We start from the raw sequence: 21,987 nt of genomic DNA on the forward strand, positions 1-21,987 counted from the left end.
TAAACATTTGATACGTCTATCCAGCTGAAATATTTAGTGGTACATATTTGTTAACGTAAACACAACTGTGTTATACTGAATCATTAAAAAAGATTCATTTATAATAAAGTTCTTACATATTTTATTTCTTAGGTTTATAGTAGGTAATATAATATTGTGAGACATTAAATAAAAGAACAATGTTTCAAATGTATTTAATGGTATCTATAAATGTCCCATGTGACTTCGCTTGGTCGCACGAAAAACATCGTCGAAGCTCAAGTTTATTCCATGCTTATCCTTTCTAATTGACTCCTCAAATTTGTTAGTCCTTCAATGAGGTTGATGGTAATGCTCATACGTACACAAGGTACACAGAGTAAGTTTACCATATTTAAATATCCCCAAAATACGAAGTCTGCACATGGCATAAGATCAAGTGACCTATGGAGCTAGGTGCAAAGTATCGGACGATTAATTCTGAATAACCCTGTAGGTATAATGCTATCCATATGTGGCCATATATACTTATAGCTCATATGACTACACTAAATATAGTTATGTAGTACTGTAGTCGTAATAGTATTTAGTAATAGTAATGACACTGTGGTAGTGTTTACATACCTACTTGATATATAGTCACAACAAATAAATAAAAGTGTCAACGCCGAAAGTATATGTTATATTCGTGATATATATATATATATATAATAACATACACACGTCTAATTTTGTTTAGGTTATTCGTTATTATTTGAATTTTATTACAATGAAATGTAATAGGTCATAATATAGCATCTAATAGTTTATTCTACAAAAGCAAATATTTTTTATTATTATAAAATCATCTTTGATTAATGACGAAGTGATGTAGATTGATCACTTTAATTTTCGAATATAAATTATTAGGATTTAAAAATGTTCAATTTGTTTCTAGTCTAAATATTAATAATATTTTAAAAATTGATTGATAATCATTTTGAATATAATATAAATAATGTATAATAAGACTTGACTTACAAACTATTTTAATATATTAATTATAAGGTACCTATATAGTATATAATATAATTATATTATATTAATTTCACATTATTATATATACACAATTTTTTTTATGCTCGTATTATTAACATTTTGTTGATTCAGACTGTTTTATAATTATTTATAAAGTGTACAAATAAGTAGTACATGAATAAAACCTTAATAATACATCGATTTATATAAAATCAAATTACTAAACAAACTACTTTGTCATTACACTTTGACATAATATATTAAATTTTTTTATTTGACTATCGTTAACTAATACCTAAGTAATTAACTACTACAAATATATAGGTATATACCTACCTACTAACTAGTAACTAGTAACTACTAACATACTACATACATTATTAAGTTTATAAAAGTTTTACTACCTTCTACAAGTTATACAATTAAGATTGGTGTCAGCCAAAATTCTTAACAAAACGCTATTCGCTTTATGTAACATAATTCCAAATTATTTTTAAATTTTCAATCAAAGAATTGATTATATTTTTCAACCTGGCATAAATTTGTCTAAACGTTTTTATCCAATTTCAAAATGTATTTTTGGAAAATCATTTTTTCTTATGGTAGGTTACCTAACCTAACCTAACCAAGTATTAGGTATTTAAAGGATGCAGCAGAGGAGTAAAAAAAGGTATTAACGGTATAGGTACTATTTCGAATCACGTTTGTGCAAAACCATAGGTATATAAGACGTAGGTACCTACTTACTGAATTTAAGAATGATCGGTGATCAAAATGTTATATTTTAAATTATTACCTACCTACGCAGATCAAAAAATGCATGATTGTTCCAATGGGTGTGTTTTTAAAAAAAAAAAATCGATAAAAACGAATTATTTGGCCCCGATTTCAACCTATTCGATTTATCATTCGAGTATTAAATTACGTTTAGAACTACAGAAGTTGAGAAAACTCATGTACAACTTTTGAGGGATTGAAAGGGTGTTTTTGTTGCATTTAAGAATGATTAGAATATCATTTATTTAGGTATTAGATACTTATACTAGCGTGTTTAATAGGCACCTATCTTCGATGTAATCACTAATTATTAGTATTGTACTTTTACAGCGCACTAAAGTAACTTTGATATAGGATTAATAGGAATATACAATATTGTTATACTATTAGTCTAAAACAAAAAACTTAGATGAAAAGTCATTTTTCAAACAAGAATACCACTGATTGCTTGTATTTAATACACTCAATACATTCATTGTGCACATGTTGTACATAATAAAAACAAAAGTTATTAGGTAGATAACATTTAAGTTACAAGCTAAGCCACTTAAGCCAAAGTCTAGTTGGTACATTTATTATTTATCAAAAAGCATTAGGTGTCTATTGTAAAACGTCTATTGTGGTACCTACGCATATACTGTCCGTTAAGAAACACGATTAAAGATATCTTTAATCATATTAAAAACGTTTTCTGCAAAACTAGATTGTTTTATTTTTTCTTCTGATTCTGTCAACGCAAACCAAGCAATTTACCTCTTAATTTTTTATAATATGTAATATCTATAAAGCTATAGCCTTAATATTATAATACGCCACATTCAATAAAGTTTTCATTGGTATTATTTAGGTATGTTTAAATATAATCAACATAAAACAAACTACCAAACTAGTAACTACCTAATGCAGTATATTGATAGGTCGTATAACACAATATACTTAGGTATTAACTGTTCATTCAATTTCAGATTAAATATTTTTGTAAGACTTTTACTCCCCTGAAAAATAGCCACTAATTAAACATTTTATATTAAACTATTCCAATGATAAATAATAATAAAAAATTATTTAAAAACCATGTACCTATATTATATGTAGTGTACATTATGATGGGAACTTAACACGGTTATCTACACCGGTAGATTATCGTGGTTCTTATTATTATAAATTACATTATAATATTATGTACTGCTTTCAATACTAAACCTTATAATGCTATATTGATTATTATTAATTATCAAATTAAAAATTAATAATGACGATTTGTTACAATTATTTTATTCGAGGCGAATATAACCATAATATTCATATGAGTTGTCGTTGTCATTGACCAAACAAAACAAATGTATCTTCAGTCTAATTATCGACTTTGCAACGTGGTTTAAATATTTTTACACTTAAAATCTAAAAACGATTAAGTACTTATCATACAATATCGATACATTATAAAAGTTTTAATTACCTACTCTATGTGTAATGTATTATTACGATAGTTACCTACAAGTATTTTATAACTAATAAAGCATAATAATTTCGAAATGGCTGTTTGATTTTCACACACAAGCATTTTTAGCACGCCAGCACTCGTTTCATTAGGCGAATTGAAATGGCGTAATATGCAACCTTTTAAATTAAATTAACTAATATAAATACTATTGTTCAGACGACAGTCGGTATGAGCTGTTTACTAAGGTTAAGAAACCATTGGATTTCAGCGAGTATAATATTATTATGACATTTCTGTTGGATCTCAAACGTCTACGGACGCGACAGGACTGGTCAATCTCACTTGCGCTGGATCAGAGAGTATGTGCAGTCCGTTTATCGAAATCGGATCGTCGTCGTGTTCGTCCCGCCAAGGTGTGGTCAGAATTTTCATTCTCTGAATAAATCATTAATTTCAACGTTAGCGTTCAATTAGCATATAGGTAAGTTGTACATGTACGATGTACATAAAGCAATAATAGTGACGCTGATAGTATTTGACAAAATTACTTGTAAATGCGTTCCCGGAGTGTTGAAATATTGATAAAGCGCTACTGCTGGAATCATTGCGACACTGCTGCCAGCGATTATCCAACCGAGCACATTTGCCCAAGCCGGATACACGTAACCTTCGTAAGTCAACGGTTCGTATCCCAGCAGTCCATACACTATAATAAACTATTGCGAAAACAATTAAAACAAAGAAATCGTATTTTATTTTCAATCGCATATCCATGTGAAATGTTTATGCCGGGTTGCATAAAAATTGATTAATTGTATGGTTCGCTAAAATTCAATGGACCGATCACTGGCCACTAGAAATGATTAAGGGACATTTAGTTCACTATTGATTCGTTATTCGTTAAACGTTTAGTGATTGTTCAATGTTTGTGCAACCCGGCAATGTTTTACTTTACTCACAACTAAGAACAGAGGAGCAGCAAAACGCCAACAAAATCTCCAGTAAACGCCAGGATGATGGCCCATCATGTCTTTGATGTCGTCACAAAATCTATCGACTCCTATAGATTACAATTTCGAAACAAATATATTATTGAAATGTCGTTGATTTTTTTAAAACTTTTGCCATTAGAACATCAAATATTATTGTTTTGTAAACAACCATACAATTTACTATAAAGTGTTCATACATATTAAATAATAATATGTAAAAAATTTGGTTACTCTCGTACGCATAGTACATAATACCTATAAGTGTTATGTATGTACTACAGTATGTCATTACAATAAATTATCAGCATTCTCAACCTACAAGACACGAATCTTTGTGTATGAGTCACTAAAAAATTATGTATATTTTATATATTTTAAAACTGTATGTGATGAATAGATAGACGAAAATACATATCTTTTTTCAACCCTGATCAGAAGTTCATTTTTAAACATAGCATTATAAAACTTAGAGGTGAGAAGAATTTAAATCGAAGTTGTTAGGTACATATAAAATACATTTGCACCTATACCTAAAAGGTATTGAGATCTTATTGATACGTTTTCTTGGTAAGGTATCTTGTAACGATTAGTAATGATAGCATTTAATATTTAATATTTTTCATATAATATGATAATAATTGGCTGTATTTAACTATCTGAAAATAATAACGGTACAAAGAATGCAGTGAGCTCAGCTGAACATTACTATTGTACTTGAGTATAGTTCCGTCAATTCGCCTCTCAATAAGATGTAATCTAATTGGAAAACTGTTCATCCGTGTTTCTATCCCTCTATTGTGTAACTCGCAAAACTACCCACTATACACACGCCTAACAGTGTTAAAACAAACAATGAGAAGATTTATCGATGTTCCAATTGAAGTACATCCAAAAGACTACAGCTTAGTTTGAACATAAATATTTTATTTTATATTCTGGTTTGTAAATCTTTTCGTAAAAATGCTTGTTTTTTTTTCTGGTGAATAAGCCGACTAACGTTTAAATAATATTTACTTTACGGCTGAAATACAACGAGAGATAAACCTATCGGCTATCATAGTAGTATACTGTATTAAAAATATATGTTCGTACCGTAGATCCACGATACTGCTATAGTTTCAAATAACACGGCGATGAGCATCGAGTAACCGGCTGCGTAACGATCGAGTAAATTAAAGAAGTAAAATCCTCCTTGAGCACACGATGCGAGACCGACCACAAAATAGAGGAGAAACAATAGCGCCACGAACACTTCCCTATTACGTCTGATCAATGGAAATTCGTCGCTCATCGCAGTTATGATTGCTTCCGATCCTCCAAACTAAAACCGATCATAATAATAATTATGCTTGAATAATATACACACATAATATATTATTAAATGTCTTTCAATAATAAATTGTAATAATATTTTTGATACTTAAACATTAACTGATTCAGCTAGTACAATTTGCTGTAACTGTCGACGACGTGCAAAGTATCTAAGCACCTACTACTGTTGTTATTACAATTTGTTTTCGTACCGAACTGTCGAGACCTAAGTTGAGCAGCATCATGAAGAATATCAAAGCCCAAAACACTGATCCTGGCATGGCTGCTATGGCTGCGGGATAAACGATAAACACAAGCCCAGGTCCTTCGGTTGCGACATGTTGAATTTGTCGACCAGAAACATGAGACATATAACCCAGTACAGTGAAAATAACGAAACCGGATAAAAAGCTCGTGATTGAATTGCACATAATCGCCAAATACGCATCTCTAAACAACCACACAAATAAAACACGCATATAGTAATATTCATGGACATGGTGGACAAAATAATTGTTCTCTTTTATTAAGGTTATAACCTGCTGCATTATTATAGCCACTGGGTGTGGGGTGGAACGGTAACGGTTTTGTTTGTTTATTTTTTTATGTTTTTTTAGGGTTTATGTGTAGGTAGGGTTGTAACACTTGTTCGGGCAAGGACATGTTGCTAAAAATCCCGAGCGGTCACCCACCTGGGAGCTAGCAACACCGGCCGGCGAGTACACCCAGAGCGACTATACGAATCCAAGTGTCGACACCGCACCGCACCAAGCCACTGATATAATAATACTATAGTACAGGGTGGCCAAACCACGGTTCCTTTCTTATCGTAGGACACAAAATATTTTTACTACCTACCTAATATATTAATATTTAACAAAGAATTCAATCTGAAATTATTCATCACTGTACGTTGTTATATTGTTTCTCATTCTACACATTTTTTCACATTTGATAAATTATCTTATTTATGATGATTGAACACCTTTTTTTCCTGATCTCAGCTCTTGCATATTTTTCATTAAATCTACTGTGGGGCTTGCGGCTCTCTATATCGGCCTATCGCCACCCTAGTTATACCATATTATATGTACCTATATAATTATTAAGATCAATATTTTATTGTATTTTGCTCAAGTACGCCATATAGAGTAGGTAAATACTCTTAACACTACAAAACCGCGATACGTAGAGTTGTAAGATTTATTGAGACTAAATAGTGTTGTATACTTTAAATTGGATAATAACAACATGACGTGTGTTAATTATTAATAGTTAATAGCAGATACAGTATTATGATTTGTGAAGATTTTATGAACTAATATGAATTCAATTTATGATGTTAAAAGTCATAAACTAAAATTTAACAAACTACTAATATACATAGTAAATAGTGATACTTCTAAAGTTCTTAAGTTAGAAACATTTAAAAGCAAAGAACTTGAAACTAAAAGAAACTATGATTATATACCTCATACCTAAATAGTTAATACTAAATGTATATATAAATATAACTTATTAATCGTTATGTCTTAGTTTTATGAAGCGTAATTTTGATATTTTGCAAATATGGTACCTACTGATACATAATTATATCCTACCTTCATACATAATAATCACTAGGTAATCTATAAACGTGTTGACAATTAAAACGTAACTAATATTTTATAAGCTCTTGTCTAGGTTAAATTATTTTTTTAATTACTAAAAGTTTTGAAAGAATGTTATTTTATAAAATTATTGTTTTAATTTGATTAAGTTTTATTACCTTCAAACATCTTCGACAATTAATGGACATTTATAGTTAAATATTGGAAAATATCTTTCCGAATGTTATATATTTTAGTATTTATAAAAATAAAAATACGTTAGGTTAAAAATTATTATATTATTATTATTATTATTATTATATTTTTTTAACACTTACCTTAAAACGTTGTTATGATATTTGTTATATGAAGCATATGCTAATAATACTCCAAATCCAGGACCTAGTGAAAAAAATACTTGGGTAGCCGCATCAACCCAAACCTAACACAAAATGAATGCAATTAAAAAATGTAATCAACATTGTCAACGACAAATTAAATTATAAGAATTGTATCGAATAATTTTAATGCAGGTACGTACAATTATATTAATATAAGAATTTTTGATCATAATAAAAAATGTATAAGTTTCAAAAATAAAACTACAATATTGTAGAATTTAAAAAGCCTACGGTTAAAACACAAGTTTTGCAAAGAGATTAAGTCATGAACTACTAAATTATTTTGGTCACTTTTTAAATTCCCATAAAATAAATCTCTCGTTTCATACAATCGACGTGTATCACGCCACTACATAATATAATACATTATTGTACCTATATAATTTTTCAATTTTTAATGTCTAAACAATACAATTAAATAAGTTGATGAATCACTCGAATATATACATGTTTTGGGTAGAATTCTAGTTCATGGCTAAAATACAAATGGTTTAAGTCATTATTATACTCATTTATTTTTAACTGGACTATAATATATACCTATATTATACTATAGCAACTAAATTTTGGAGTTCGTTCGAGGAAAAACGCTATACTTCATACTTGTATAGTTGTATAATACATACCTATTTACTTGTATGCGACACGTACGGTGTTATATTTATATTATATTATTATGTATAATACGCCTATATTTACACATTACACATAAAATATAAAATAATATAATATAATATCGTGATATATCTGGTACGTGAGTGGGTGTGTGTGTACCTACATACATTAAAGTGTCTGATTTATTTTGATGTCAGTGGTTCATAATAAAATTCAGTAAGTTAGTATAAGTAAGGTACGCATTTCAAATTGTCGAAAGGTTTACTGTACGTATAATGCATGTATACATAGGCTACTGCTTATAGTGGTCAATATAGGATTCAGCAAGAAAATGAAATCTCATTTTGACACGACAATTCCATTTCCTCAATGGGGGTGTTCATAATGGACACTTCTTTATCCGGCGCAATGTTAGCGGAATACGTAAACAGCTGTATAATTTCAATCATAAAAATATGCGGTGAATATAATATTATTAGTATAATATGTGTCATGTGGAGGTTTTTGATGTGAAATTGTTTTTATTTTTTCAAACGTGAATCAACTAGTAAGATGTTGGTAGAGTTGGATTGACAAACCATACTTAGTATTTGAATAGGTTCAACTGTCAACATTAAATCTAATATAGTCAATTATAACTATAATATATTAATGTAGGTAAAAAAATTAAAAATTAAAAGTCTAATAAGCAGGATAATTGTATGAACAAAAACGGATACTTAATTTATTATAGTAATAGTTTTTAGGTACTTAACGAATATTTGGTTTTCAGTTTGTTATTATCTGGCTAATCTATCAGGAATCTAGATTAAATGCCGATATATTATACCTTTTATCTGTTAACTTACTACACAACTCTGATTTTTAAAATTTTCAAGTTCATTTCAAAAGCATATTATTTTCATAATACTTAGATGTTTGAATATTATTTAACAAGTATCCTGTACTTCTTAGTTCTTACGCAGTACAGAACTACTTGTATTTTTATTGTAATTTGACATCGTAGACACCGAGTCTACTAAACCTTTTTTTATACACTGTTTACAGACTTATAACACTTTATACTTTACATTTAGATTTATAATAAATAAACAATCTTACCTCTGGTTTAGCAATCATTGAAAAGTTTGGATACAAATAATAACGAACGCCTTGTGCCGAACCAGGTAGAGTGATTCCTCTGATGAGTAAGAAAATTAATACTACGTATGGAAACAAAGCAGTAAACCAAACAACCTATGGTACAAATATTGTTTAATGAATTATTGTACTGTAATTATGTATAAGCAATAAAAATAAGCAAATTTTCCAACTTTTCCCGAAGTAGATATTCCTTTCCATAAACTGAAGTAGCATATAAGGTAAACCAAAAACAAACATCCTGCCATATCCCATTTAATATATCCCAAATCATGAATACCTTCGCTGTGGTTTAATTCGAGCACTCTACGTCTGAAAAATAAACCATTTTTACTTTGCATATTGTGTTAAGATAAATTAGATACTTACAACCAGTACTCCGAAGAAGCAGATGCTAAGCGGGAATCATTTGCTAATACTGTAACGTTGTCTATTGAGTTTAAACTTGAATCATTTGACCATATCGTTAACTGATGTTTGTTATAAATTCATAAGTTAGTCAAAACAATTTTTAATAATCATAAACATAATTTATACATATTTAATAATACTAATTATTAATTAATATACCATTAATATAACGATATTTTCATTTTTATCTTTTATTTTTATTTTTTTTATTTAGCCTTTATAAAAATGTGGCTCAATTTTTATCTTTTATAATCATTATTTAACAAGCTCCCAATGAAATAGTTATAAAAAAACAAAACAGGTACAAACAAATTTGGTGACAATTAACTAAATATTTTTTTACAGAAGTAGAAAAAACAAAAAAAAAGAGTGTTTAAATAGGTATACGCAAAAGATGTAAAAAAATAAAACACAATTTACCGGTTGGCAGAAATCTGTATTCCAGTCGTTGTCACAGGTGGTCCAAGGTAAAATGTTCGTAAATGAAGCCAAAAAAAATCGTAATGCCCATGCTATGATTACGTTGTAATAGAAGTCCACATAAAACGCGATCAAGACGACCGAGTAACCAATGCCTAAATTATTCGTAAATTAATTTCGGATTATTGAAAATTAGTGTTAATGGTCAATAAACTGTAAAAAAAATGATAACTTACCTTTGAACAGTGGAACTAGCCTACCCCAGCATGTTATTGCCCCGGTTTGGTAAAATTGCCCGAGGGCCAATTCCATGTAGAACAAAGGAATTCCACCAACCAACAACATGGTACAATAAGGTATTAAAAACGCCCCTTGAAAAAATATCATGAATATAAAAAAAACAATAATAAAAATACTTGAGTGTTTTCATTTTATTTATTTTTGCTTACAAGCGTTTTAACAAGCAATATTACTACATACAATATACATATATGTATGGTAAACATATTAATTCAATATTTATAGAAAAAAAATTAACGGTTTAAAATTAAAGTATAATATTGATTAATGAGTAAACACTACAATGATAAAGTTAGTAATATTATAATATTATACCTCGTATTTGATTTTCAATATAAGCTTTCCAGTACTCGTTATCTCAGTGTCTTTCAAAATTATTATTTCTACACACCTTTTAGAATACGAACACATATTATAAAAATTTTAAAAAAAATAAATGGATAGTTTTAATTCTATTGTATTATTATATGCCGTGACTCGTGAGTCGTGACAATTATTGTGGTGATGAGGACTATACATCTATAATTATAGTATAAAATAGGTAGACAGATAAATACTAAATTTATTTGGTGAGCCACATTCATCTGTATTATTATTCATTTCCTATTATGATTTAAATATTTATACTCATTTTGTCTACTAAAATTCAAAAACTATTAATATTTTGTATGCATATAGACCATATACGTTTATATATTTAATATATGCAATGGAATTAGAACGGAAATCAATTATGATAAATATAATTAACAAAAAATATTTCATAAATAAATATACTGTCACCACTTACTACAGGCTACAGCTATACTATTACTATACCTACCTATCCATACTTATAATATTTTGTTCAAATTGTATCTTTTGCAAAATTATTTTTTTTTCAAGAGTTGTATAAATTCGAATAACATAAACAGAATAATATTTAAAAATATGAAGTTAAGGAATAAGACAATTTAAGTAATTTTTTTTATGAAATTAATATTTAATTTTAACGATACATTTCAGGTTTTTCTGCACCTATTAATTGTATTCTATTATATTTGTTTAATAATAATTGGTCTTTGGGCTTTTTCGTTTACAATACCTACTTACAGATAAATAAATAAGTAAAATCACACGTGCCAAAAATAATTTAATTTGTATACTTCATCTATATAGATAATATAAATCCAGAATGTAAAAGCCCTTTGATCTGTATGACAAAGTGGTTTGAAATTCAATATAGTACATCATACATTATTATTAAAGACATTTTAGGTGTAAAACGAGTGATAGAAGTAAAGGAAACTTCGCAATAATTAAGGTTAAATCAGTAATGATAAATGGAAGATGACAAAGTACGTGTGAATATTGCATTAAAACTAATAACTATAAACGCTATAATAATATCATCACCCGGTTTAGTACCTAGTAAAATTCGTCAAATCAATTTATTAACTAACTGAATTTAATGTATAGTTTATGTGAAATTAAGTCATGTATTAAATATAAAATCGGAAAAGTCGCTCTACTGTAAAGTTGATGTCAAGTGTAGCTCGTCGTTGAGTAGCTCACTGTAATGTATTAAATTTGAATTCAACGATAAATCATCAAAAATTGAAAAAACTAAAAACGTGTGTTGTAAAGATGATTTCCAATCCTATATATTAAAAGTGTATATCGGTATTAGTAATACACTAATACGGTATGTTAAACTGATGTTTGTAAAAAACTGAGAATGTTTTGTTGATGCTCCCATGTCTTCAATTATAAACTTAAAATGAAAATTCTGAAAGCGTATTTTCAGTATTTTTTTAGTTGCTATAAGAAAAACGCATGAGAAACCTTGTATTAAATATTAAATCATTTTTATTAATAACAAAATTGTTTGGAAAAGTATTGATACATTTTTCTTTTTACACCTCTCCCTTATTCACCTCAAGCATCGATAAAATTTGTTTAGTTTTCTACCATAAATCTAAAATATCTCGACACAAAACAAAAAATTATGTATTGAAATATTATACTGAAATTATATAAGGAATAAAGATAAGTAATAGTGTAGTGGCTTTCCGTAATAATCAAATCACAATAAATTTAATAAATATAAAATGTTATAGTAAATGTGTTTATAGATTATGTGTACAGATTTGTACAAATTAATTTTCCAAGACTATTACGTTCCACAAAGAAGTATTATCTGCTGGAATTTCATCTCATAAATACAATAATTCTACGCTGGTAAGAGGTTTATCATAATATTGAAAGTACCTTATACCTTGTTAAAGGTCCTACACGGTGTAAGAAAGTCAATAGAATCACTTATGTGCAGAATATAGGCAAGGACAATAATATTGTTCAATAGATTATTTTTCATTTCCTACCAAGAAGAATGAGACGGATATCAAACTCAGAGTTTTATTTATTATACTGTATTTTAGGTGAATTGACATTTATCATGAACGCATTATTTCCACAACTTATAATCTGAAATCTGAAATCCCACGTTTTACTGGAAATTTAATTTATTTTTCAAAGACTAAAATTGAAATCAAGTTAATAAATTAAATATGTATCCAATGAGTCCAATGAGTCCAATGAGTCTATATAATGATTCTCGTTTTAAAACAGTTACACTTGATACTATATTAACAACGAATGAATATGCTAAAAATTTCTTTTTTGCTAAATTTTTTTAATCTCAATTCACCCGTATTTTACATTTTTACCTCTTATACAAAATCTATAAATGTATTTTTGAATTAAAAAAAATTTTAAATTTCTATGTAGTAATAAATTATAGTCCTACAAAAAACTGAAAGAAACGCAAGTAAATTCACAACAAATCATCAACATTTTAATGCGATTAAGTAAAAAGTATAGGTAAGTACCACAGTAAATATTACCTATGTAAAAATGTTAAATTTATTTTAAAAGTTCTAATTTACCGCTTTAGAGATTAAGGACAATTTTAAACTCTGCCAGGTATATGGGTATCCGTAGAGCTTACCGAGATCTGTATAATCTGAAGACCATGATTTAAGTTTACACCTTTTGATTCTCGATATGCCTAAAGGTGTATAATATATACGCGTAGACTGTGCGATTTATCTGCAGTAATGAACCATTTCCGTGTGTTCGAACATTATTTCCTGCCGGTAACAAAATTTTCTCATTTCCCGTAGGAAGTCCCCTTTGATCAGCTATATACGAGCCACTACTGATCTGTATACGAATCACTGGCTGCAAGAGTTTTGCATATGATTTACATATACTCTGCCACCAAATTTTTCTTCGATTTTTCGAAAGGACATAATCACAAAATATTATCACTTTGCTGGGTTTTCGTTTATTGCAACCCTTTGCATAATTTGCCACTTTTCGTGTTCGATGCTTTGTATGATAAATAAAACGAATAAAATACGTCCACACTTGGGTATACATCGTGCCCGGGTGGCGGCGGGTGCTCATGGTTAAAAATATCAATGATGATTATACTATATTATTATTTTCAGGAGAGTGTTTCTACGGCTCTATACTCGTGTAATAAAATCCCATACGTAGTATCTTTTACGTAATTTTGGTGCAAGTGAAATGCACAAAGTGGACCAAAAGTCATGGTCTGACAAGCACAATATTATGGATATGTCATGTACCACGCTGTTCATAAATCACTTTTGTCACATGTATTACTCAGGGAGCCTATTGTTTTAAAATACTCCGGTATACTTACCCACTTTATGCTCACTACCACGGGTTGTAGTATTAGCTGTTTTTGGACGGAGGAAATAAAAATGATGTGACGGCTAATTACGTAAATTCGTATGAAAAATAAAAATGTGCTGAGTAATAATGCTCTCGTTGCGTCCTGCGCCATTTAAGTATTTAACTGCAGTGAAATACTAGTGCCTACCTATACACATAAATATAAACTATAGATGTTATCAAATATGGCCATATGGACATTAACTAGTTTACAAGTTTAAGCTAAGTCAAAAAGTTATATTTTTTAAAACTTTTAACCTTTACTATAGTTAGTTAATTTTCTAATTTAACTAGACAAATAATCCATATAGTAAGAACTTAGCTATTTTCAGTTAATCGTTAGCTTTCATAACAGGTAAGTTGAGTTAAAATCATGCTTAGGTATACATTATTTATAAATGCAGTTAAAACTAATTATAGTTAATATTTTTTTGTTTGATTACAGCAAATGAAACTATTTGAAATGCATATGAATTATACACAAATACAATGTATTTATTTAATACGCCTTGATTTAATGATGTATAGTTGACATAAATGTCTGATTATCTAAAAATCTGCTAGTGTGCAATAAGAAAAAATAATATTAGATGCATTTGCAGCAAAATATTTACTTATAATTGAAATGATACACAGTCGTAACCCTCTATGTGAGACTCAGGTGGTGATTAAAAAAAAAAGATTGAACTTCATATTGACGGAGTCAAGGTTATGTTTTCTTCTTATTAACTTTAAACCCATGGTCAGGTCTACCTATATATTGTTTGTTAATTATTAACTTACGTTAGTTTGACTTATAACTATCTCAAGTTAAGTTAAGCTACATTATAATATTATATTATCGTGAAATACCATGTCATCAGAAGAGTGAATCGGATGAATATGTAATATAATATATAATATATATACATAAATGGGTATGTATTATAAAATGTATTATATCGTGAATAAATCGAGAACAGACGTGTAGTGTGTGCAAGTATTGATGATTAGAATTTACCAGCAATACCTAACGTTCAAAATAGGCAAAACTGTACACAATAGGCTGTAAACACATCCTATATATATATATATATATATATAATGTATTATTGTGTCGTTAAAACGATTATCTTGAACACGCACAAATGTACAAAATATATAACTTTGGGTGGTACAACAATAAAATAAAAAACATTACAATTAACAAACACACACGTTTATATGGATAATGAAAATACGAATTATAAGTACGATGACGAATGAATTTAGCAAACAAACATTAATTACTAAAATGAGTATAATATTTTTAAAAAAAATCTGCAACTATTGTCAACAATTGTCAATTAAACCTCATACGCCTCTATACAATGTTTAATGTAACAGTTTAATGTACGAGTTTGGTTTTGTTTTTTATTTAATACGAATAAATCAAAACTGTTAGTATATACGACGATTGATGAGTGATGACGTGATGTGTACAAGCGTTTGGTGGGTTTTATTAGTAAACCGTCAATCTAGGTTTGAATAAAAAATCGAACTGATGTCAATAAAATAGAATGTAAAGCGTCTTATTTGAATACGCTTAGTAGGTATGTACACCTGACGAATAAATATACGTAGGTATTGTATGCTTATACAATGCCATAGTCAGCTTGATGTTTTTTTTATTTAGGGAGAGAGAATGCTCGTTAAGCCTATTACTCGCATAAACTAATAAATTGTTTTCAGTTTTAATAATAATTATGATAGAGTGACTATGTGTAGACGGATTAATTGGAAAATGATGTACACTGGTGCTGCTCAGGGTGTATAAAAACAAATAAGTAATAAATCATATATTTGTCTCAAAAAACAAATTAACCACTTCGCTCGTTTTCAAAAATCATGATATAGACCTACACAAATACAACTAATACAGATTTAAAATTCTCATTTAAATTTTTAAATACTTACGGCTCACTATACAGTTTTAAATTATTAACGAACTTATATATAAAGTATTTTCATTTCTGAATAGGTACGATTTCACTTTTATAGTAAAATTAATTGAAATATATAGAATTACTTTCCTAGTTTAAACAAAAAAAAATCAAACTAAATCAATGAAAATCAAAATGTACATAATTTCTAATTTTTCATATTTCATAAATGAATAAGTTCACTAATGAAACATATTACCTTTCTCTTGTCTGTACAACTAAAAGGTAATGGTTTTTTATTTGAAAATACTCAATCGCATAAACTTTTTCATCTTGATAAATAATAATACTGTAAGAAGTGTAAATACATTTTAACATTTCAAAACCTTTTTACTGAAATGCGTCCGTCAATGAAATAAGTGTTGGAGAAGGCGATCGAGAGAGAAAATTGTCATCAGTTCCGGTGCACTCGCCCTCCTGATATTCATTCTTCTTTTTATTTTGTATTACATCTTAAACGGTTCAGATTTTACTTCCCCTTCTCCGAGTATTTTATACTTAACCGTTGCAAGATTCTTGGAAAGAAGCTTACAATAAAGAGCCCCTCCTTTCAACCAGGCCACAAAAGTAAGGGTTTCCGTTCAATTTTTATTATTCCATTTTAACAAGCAAAATTATGTTTCATATTCATATAGCATCTGTTGATAAATTAAACATTTGTTGGAACGAGAGTTGTACTTTTCATAATAGCTGTCTATAAAACTTGATTTTATATAAGTACATTTTAAAATAACTTACTCTACAAAATACAAAGATTAAATGTAAATTCCTAAGGGTTCGAAAAGTACAATCTCTGTTGAGTTTTCATTTCACAAAAAAGTTATTACACCAGCCATTACCAAATAGTCCAGTTTTATTTAAGTTCTAGTAATTATTTAGAAATAGAAGATAATTTTAATTATTACGCAAATAACAATATTATAGTGTTTTTCTAAACATATTTTATTTTCACTATAAATATTATTATATTATTATTATTATTGATATTATTATTTATTACCTATTACATATTTTAATAAACTCGAATTATATTAAATATAACCCAAGTTACTGTAATCAAAATATTCCAAATACAAGATTATACTTTTTCTGTTTTTATTTAGAAATCAAACTTATTTTTCAGAAAAAAAATTTTCAGTTTTTCTCATATAATTTACAATGAACCTATTAAAAAAAACACCGCATTTTGGAATGAAAATCTAAGAATAACTCTTAAGTTATAGCGACTGGAATAATTTAGGTAAGATTAATGATTTCATTGAAGTCTCGTACATTTAATTGAACTTGGGCAATCATCATTATTATTTCTTACTTAAAATGCAATTGTTTTTGTCCATAGTATACACTATTTATAGGTTGCTAATTAATTATTATTTGATATTATAAATTATGTATAAATAAGGCGTATGTGCATACAAAATTGAAACTATACATATAGGTAGCTTTAAATTAAACGTAACATAGTTTCGTCATTAATCGACAATAGGAATAATATTTTGAGGGTATAGCATTTTAAATATATTTACTTATTTAAAGATAAAATTGCACAAAATTACCAGTACATTCAACACTCAATTCACTGCAATCACTGCTATTACATACATTTTTTTTCTAATACAAAAAGTATCTTCAACCAAAAAAGCATATCATTGTAAAATCAATACATACATTTCTTCGCTCAACATTTAAACTATTACAACCTGTACAGTAAAATGTATCTGAAGCTTCTCTATAGGCTGAACGAAATGTGAAGTGTATCAAAATATACTTATTTGTGAAATTGTATTAGATAAAATCCATTAGTGTCATTGAAATAAATATTGAAAAAATTATTAATTAATTTGCTTCTATAAAAAAAACGTTTAGATTTTAAAATGTAACCTTATCCATGATTTAGTCAGGTTTAATTAGTTCTAATTTCTGGTGCTGTGCTATTTATCTTATTTTCATTGACAAACCGATTTTGATAATTATTTTGTATCCAAAAATAAATTTGTATTACTTACATTCTTAAACGTGTATTTTATTATTACAAAATTTAAAAATTAGTACCCTTCCAAAAAAAAATTAATAACAGAAAAGCATTTAGACGTTTTTAATAGGGTTGGAGGCTATATCGTGCCCGTCACCTATAAAATTTACATCAGCTAGAAGTAGCTGTCAGTTAGTCATAATCTTCAACTAGATACAATCCATTTGAAAAAATTACTAAGATTACAAAAAAATAAACAGTTATAATATTTATAAACGGGGGGGGGCATGGCTCCTAGTTAGCCCCTCCTTTGAATACGCCTCTGCTGCTCGCCGACAACAGGCATTAAAGTTTAGTGTTCACTGTAGAACTTTTTGCATATACAATACCATGTATCATAATATTATATGGACGTGCATCAAGACAAATTAAGGTAAATAGTCAGAGACACCAAAATACAATATGCATACATCTGTTTAATATACGCATTACGCTTGTTTTTAGAAGCTCACCTCCGCCGTTCTTATAGCACAGGTATGGAAATCGCCATACGTTGGCCAAGTCCACTGCGAATCCTATGACCGACATCAAGAAATCCGTTTTGTTTGACCACTGTTCCCTGCCCGGACGCCTACGCCGCTCCAGCGGGACAGCCCGCGGTGGCGTGTTGGCTCCGGCACCACCGTCCTCGTCGTCCGTGGCCATGTCAAGCGATCGTCCCCCCCAAACTGGGTCTCCGAACTATCCGCCCGCTTTCCTGCGGAGTATAAATTTTGATTTGTCAGTATATCATATTGCAGACAATATATTAACTACGAAAGCGAATGTTTAAATTATTCTCCAGAGGCTGCAGGCAATCGATTTTTATTTGCTAAGCTGATGGACGAATACCGATTGCGAAAGGCACCGCAATAATTGAAAAATGTACAAAATATTAAATATTACACATTATAATATAATAATTCGGTTTTTTTTCAATAACGAGAGGGTATACGATTGTAATAATAATATAAATAATATATGATGTGGCGGGATGATACATGAAGGCTTTAGCCAGCGTGCAGCGTGATTGAACTGTCGTCGACACATTATATTATGAGTAGGTATACTGGACCCGGTACTCGCGTTCACTGCAATTTAATTAACCAGCAATTATCAAACAACAAAGCCCGTTGCCAAAGTAGGAAAACATAAAGCCTATTGTACACACGCGGACAACGTATATTGTGTTTGTTCGTTTTCATTCATTAAGTTCGACGTGGTGGCTGTTTTACACTTATACCTATCTATTACCTAATACGTCGAACAGAAAAATATTATAATAATATAATATGGTATATTATGGTATATATATATATATGTGTGTAATATGAGAGCATCTGACTAAATCAGTTATTGAGTGGTTCATCGACGCGTTTTATTGACACACAAAAAAAAAATTAACATGCTAATCGAACGTAAAAATTGTGGATTGACCGCCTCTGAACGATTATACATATTATAATATTATCTACATAATACTTTATATCAGTGAACCGATGCATTTTAAAGTAGCATATAATATATAAATATACACAGTTGTATAAATAATACAAGGAACCTGAGGGTAAAATATGAAATGCATGTATAGAGATATTTCTCTGATTTCTGAAGAATATTTTTACTTCAGTAAATCCGAAGTTCGTGTTACCGTAGTAGAACTATTGAAGAAGAGCGATTGAAAAATACTGTTAGGCATTCTTTTGTCAAAAATTGTATAATGTTACTTATTGATACACTGATGCACACGTTACGTTTAAGATTACAATATTTCCAGTACGGCAATACATCGAACCAACTAAAATTATATCATGATAAACCTATGAATATTAAAATCAAATTTAACTAACACTTATAACACAAATAACAAAATTAACATTTAACGTGATATAATATCAACAATTATTATGAAAATTACATATACATTTTGAGAACTAAACATTTTTTTAAAGTCGATACATTTTCTAATAATATTCCATGGACAAGAAATTAAAGTAAAATCAACTATTGTTGTATTATTACTATTTTTGATTGACTATAAAGCCAATTGTTATAAATATAATTTTTTCTGTTTCAAATTATAATTATACTGTGAGTTTTAAATAACTAATAAGCAATACAATGCAAAACAAATCTAATTTAATTTTGGATCTAATATTGAAAATATTATATCAATGTATTTATTTACAATATAAATTTTTTTTATTTTAATTTTAAATAAGCCTCGGCAACTATGGCCATTGGCAACACAATATAAATTAGTTATAACATGTAAACTGCATATTTTTTAAATTTAAGTTCTGATATTTTTTTGTATTTAAATTGGACTTATAAAATATGTCACATCACATGAGTAAGGAAGTCATTATCTCATATTATTTTAATCAAAAATATCATTATAGTTTCCCAATTTATATCATTTCCAAGCGAAAATTAATGAAAATATGAGCAATATTGATGCCTTGAACGCCAATTTATTGCGTTTATAATTGAATTACACAAATAATCTAACAGATACGCTCCATCCATTTAGGCATTTAATATTGTTGAACATGTACGTAATACTCCGTGACTGACTAATTACCTATTTCGAAACTTATAAATATTTTAATTAAACAACCATGAAATGTTATCGAATAGTAGTTAAATAAACAGGGGATAACACAAGTTTAATTAAATAGGACGATAATATGAAATTTTGATATCATTTTTAACCGATCTTCTATAAATGTATTTGTACAAATGAATAGAATATGGTTATAAAGTTTACATACATATACAAAATGTAAAAGACAGAGGTAAAACATACCACTCAAAATCTTTTGAAAGTATTTTAACCCGATACACTAAAAAGTGGTTAACATTTTGTTCATATTCCCAAATATTATTGTTAATTTTAAAGTACTTTTAATTAATTTTAAATAAAACATGAAAAAACTGTTAGGTAGGTACCTAAACATTTTTGAGAAATTAAATAGTAAAAAATAAATCACATTTTTCACAATAGAGAAGTATCATCAAATACTGAAATATATACAATCTCAATAAATTAAATTAAACTTAACAAGAATATATCTTTAGATATTATTTATGTTGGCTGAAGTTTTAGCCCTCTAATACTCACCTCTTATTGGCTATACCTAACAGCTAACAGCTTAGTATTTTTTATTACATTTATTATTTTTATCTAATAGTTGTAATTATTGAAAAATTACAAGATATAAATTATTTGTTGAATAATAATCAAAACATACTATAATAATTACTTTAAAAAAATATAAAAAATATTGGACTAATTGATGTGTTTAGAGTAGTAGCATATTTTAGAATATTATTAAATATATAACTCCAGTTGATTTTTATAAAATAATTTTATATACAATTTATAAAAATACTTAGAATTTACTTTGTATTAATAGATAAAATTATTTTTCATCATATAAAATAGATTTTTGATTTTTAAACATCATCCAGAATTTCTTTTGACATAATAAATAAAACTGATACAGTAATTGATCATATTAGTATCTTAATATAAATAATTCTGTTTCCTTAAAGTTAAAAACAAATTAACGAGCAATCTCACAATACTATCATGCATTCATGCAAGTACATAATATCAATTGTATTGTCGTTTACATTTGAACAATAAACGTATAACCATAAGTAAAGTAGGCACCTATCAACTTTAATTTTAACGTACGTATAAATGTAAAATATTATACCTGGTGCCTTTCGGCTGGTTGGATACCCGGCCCCGAAGCATCAGCACACCCGCGTAAATTGGACGTCGTATGCTTGTGAAGATTAAATAAGGCGCGCGATCTGACAAAATAATATTGTCGGTAGTTTCGTGCATTTTCACAACGCGCCGA

General features: G+C 28.4%; 1 protein-coding gene across 1 annotated transcript; it reads right to left on the bottom strand.

Annotated features, from left to right (window-relative positions):
• Positions 1–3,520: 3,520 nt before the first annotated feature.
• Positions 3,521–21,923, bottom strand: LOC111039363 (sodium-dependent dopamine transporter). The gene is made up of 13 exons (XM_022322853.1): positions 21,838–21,923; positions 18,586–18,830; positions 10,333–10,467; positions 10,097–10,251; positions 9,635–9,735; positions 9,439–9,577; positions 9,227–9,361; positions 7,448–7,551; positions 5,733–5,970; positions 5,302–5,530; positions 4,177–4,277; positions 3,766–3,933; positions 3,521–3,652 (listed from the first exon to the last, which is right to left on the bottom strand). Exons 2-13 carry the CDS (start codon positions 18,776–18,778, stop codon positions 3,521–3,523), a joined length of 1,830 nt encoding a protein of 609 aa, XP_022178545.1. The 5' UTR covers positions 18,779–18,830; positions 21,838–21,923.
• Between the last annotated feature and the right edge of the window lie 64 nt (positions 21,924–21,987).

Source organism: Myzus persicae, unplaced genomic scaffold (genome assembly GCF_001856785.1).
Source record: "Myzus persicae strain clone G006 unplaced genomic scaffold, MPER_G0061.0, whole genome shotgun sequence".
In the NCBI taxonomy this organism is placed as follows: Eukaryota; Metazoa; Arthropoda; class Insecta; order Hemiptera; family Aphididae; genus Myzus; species Myzus persicae.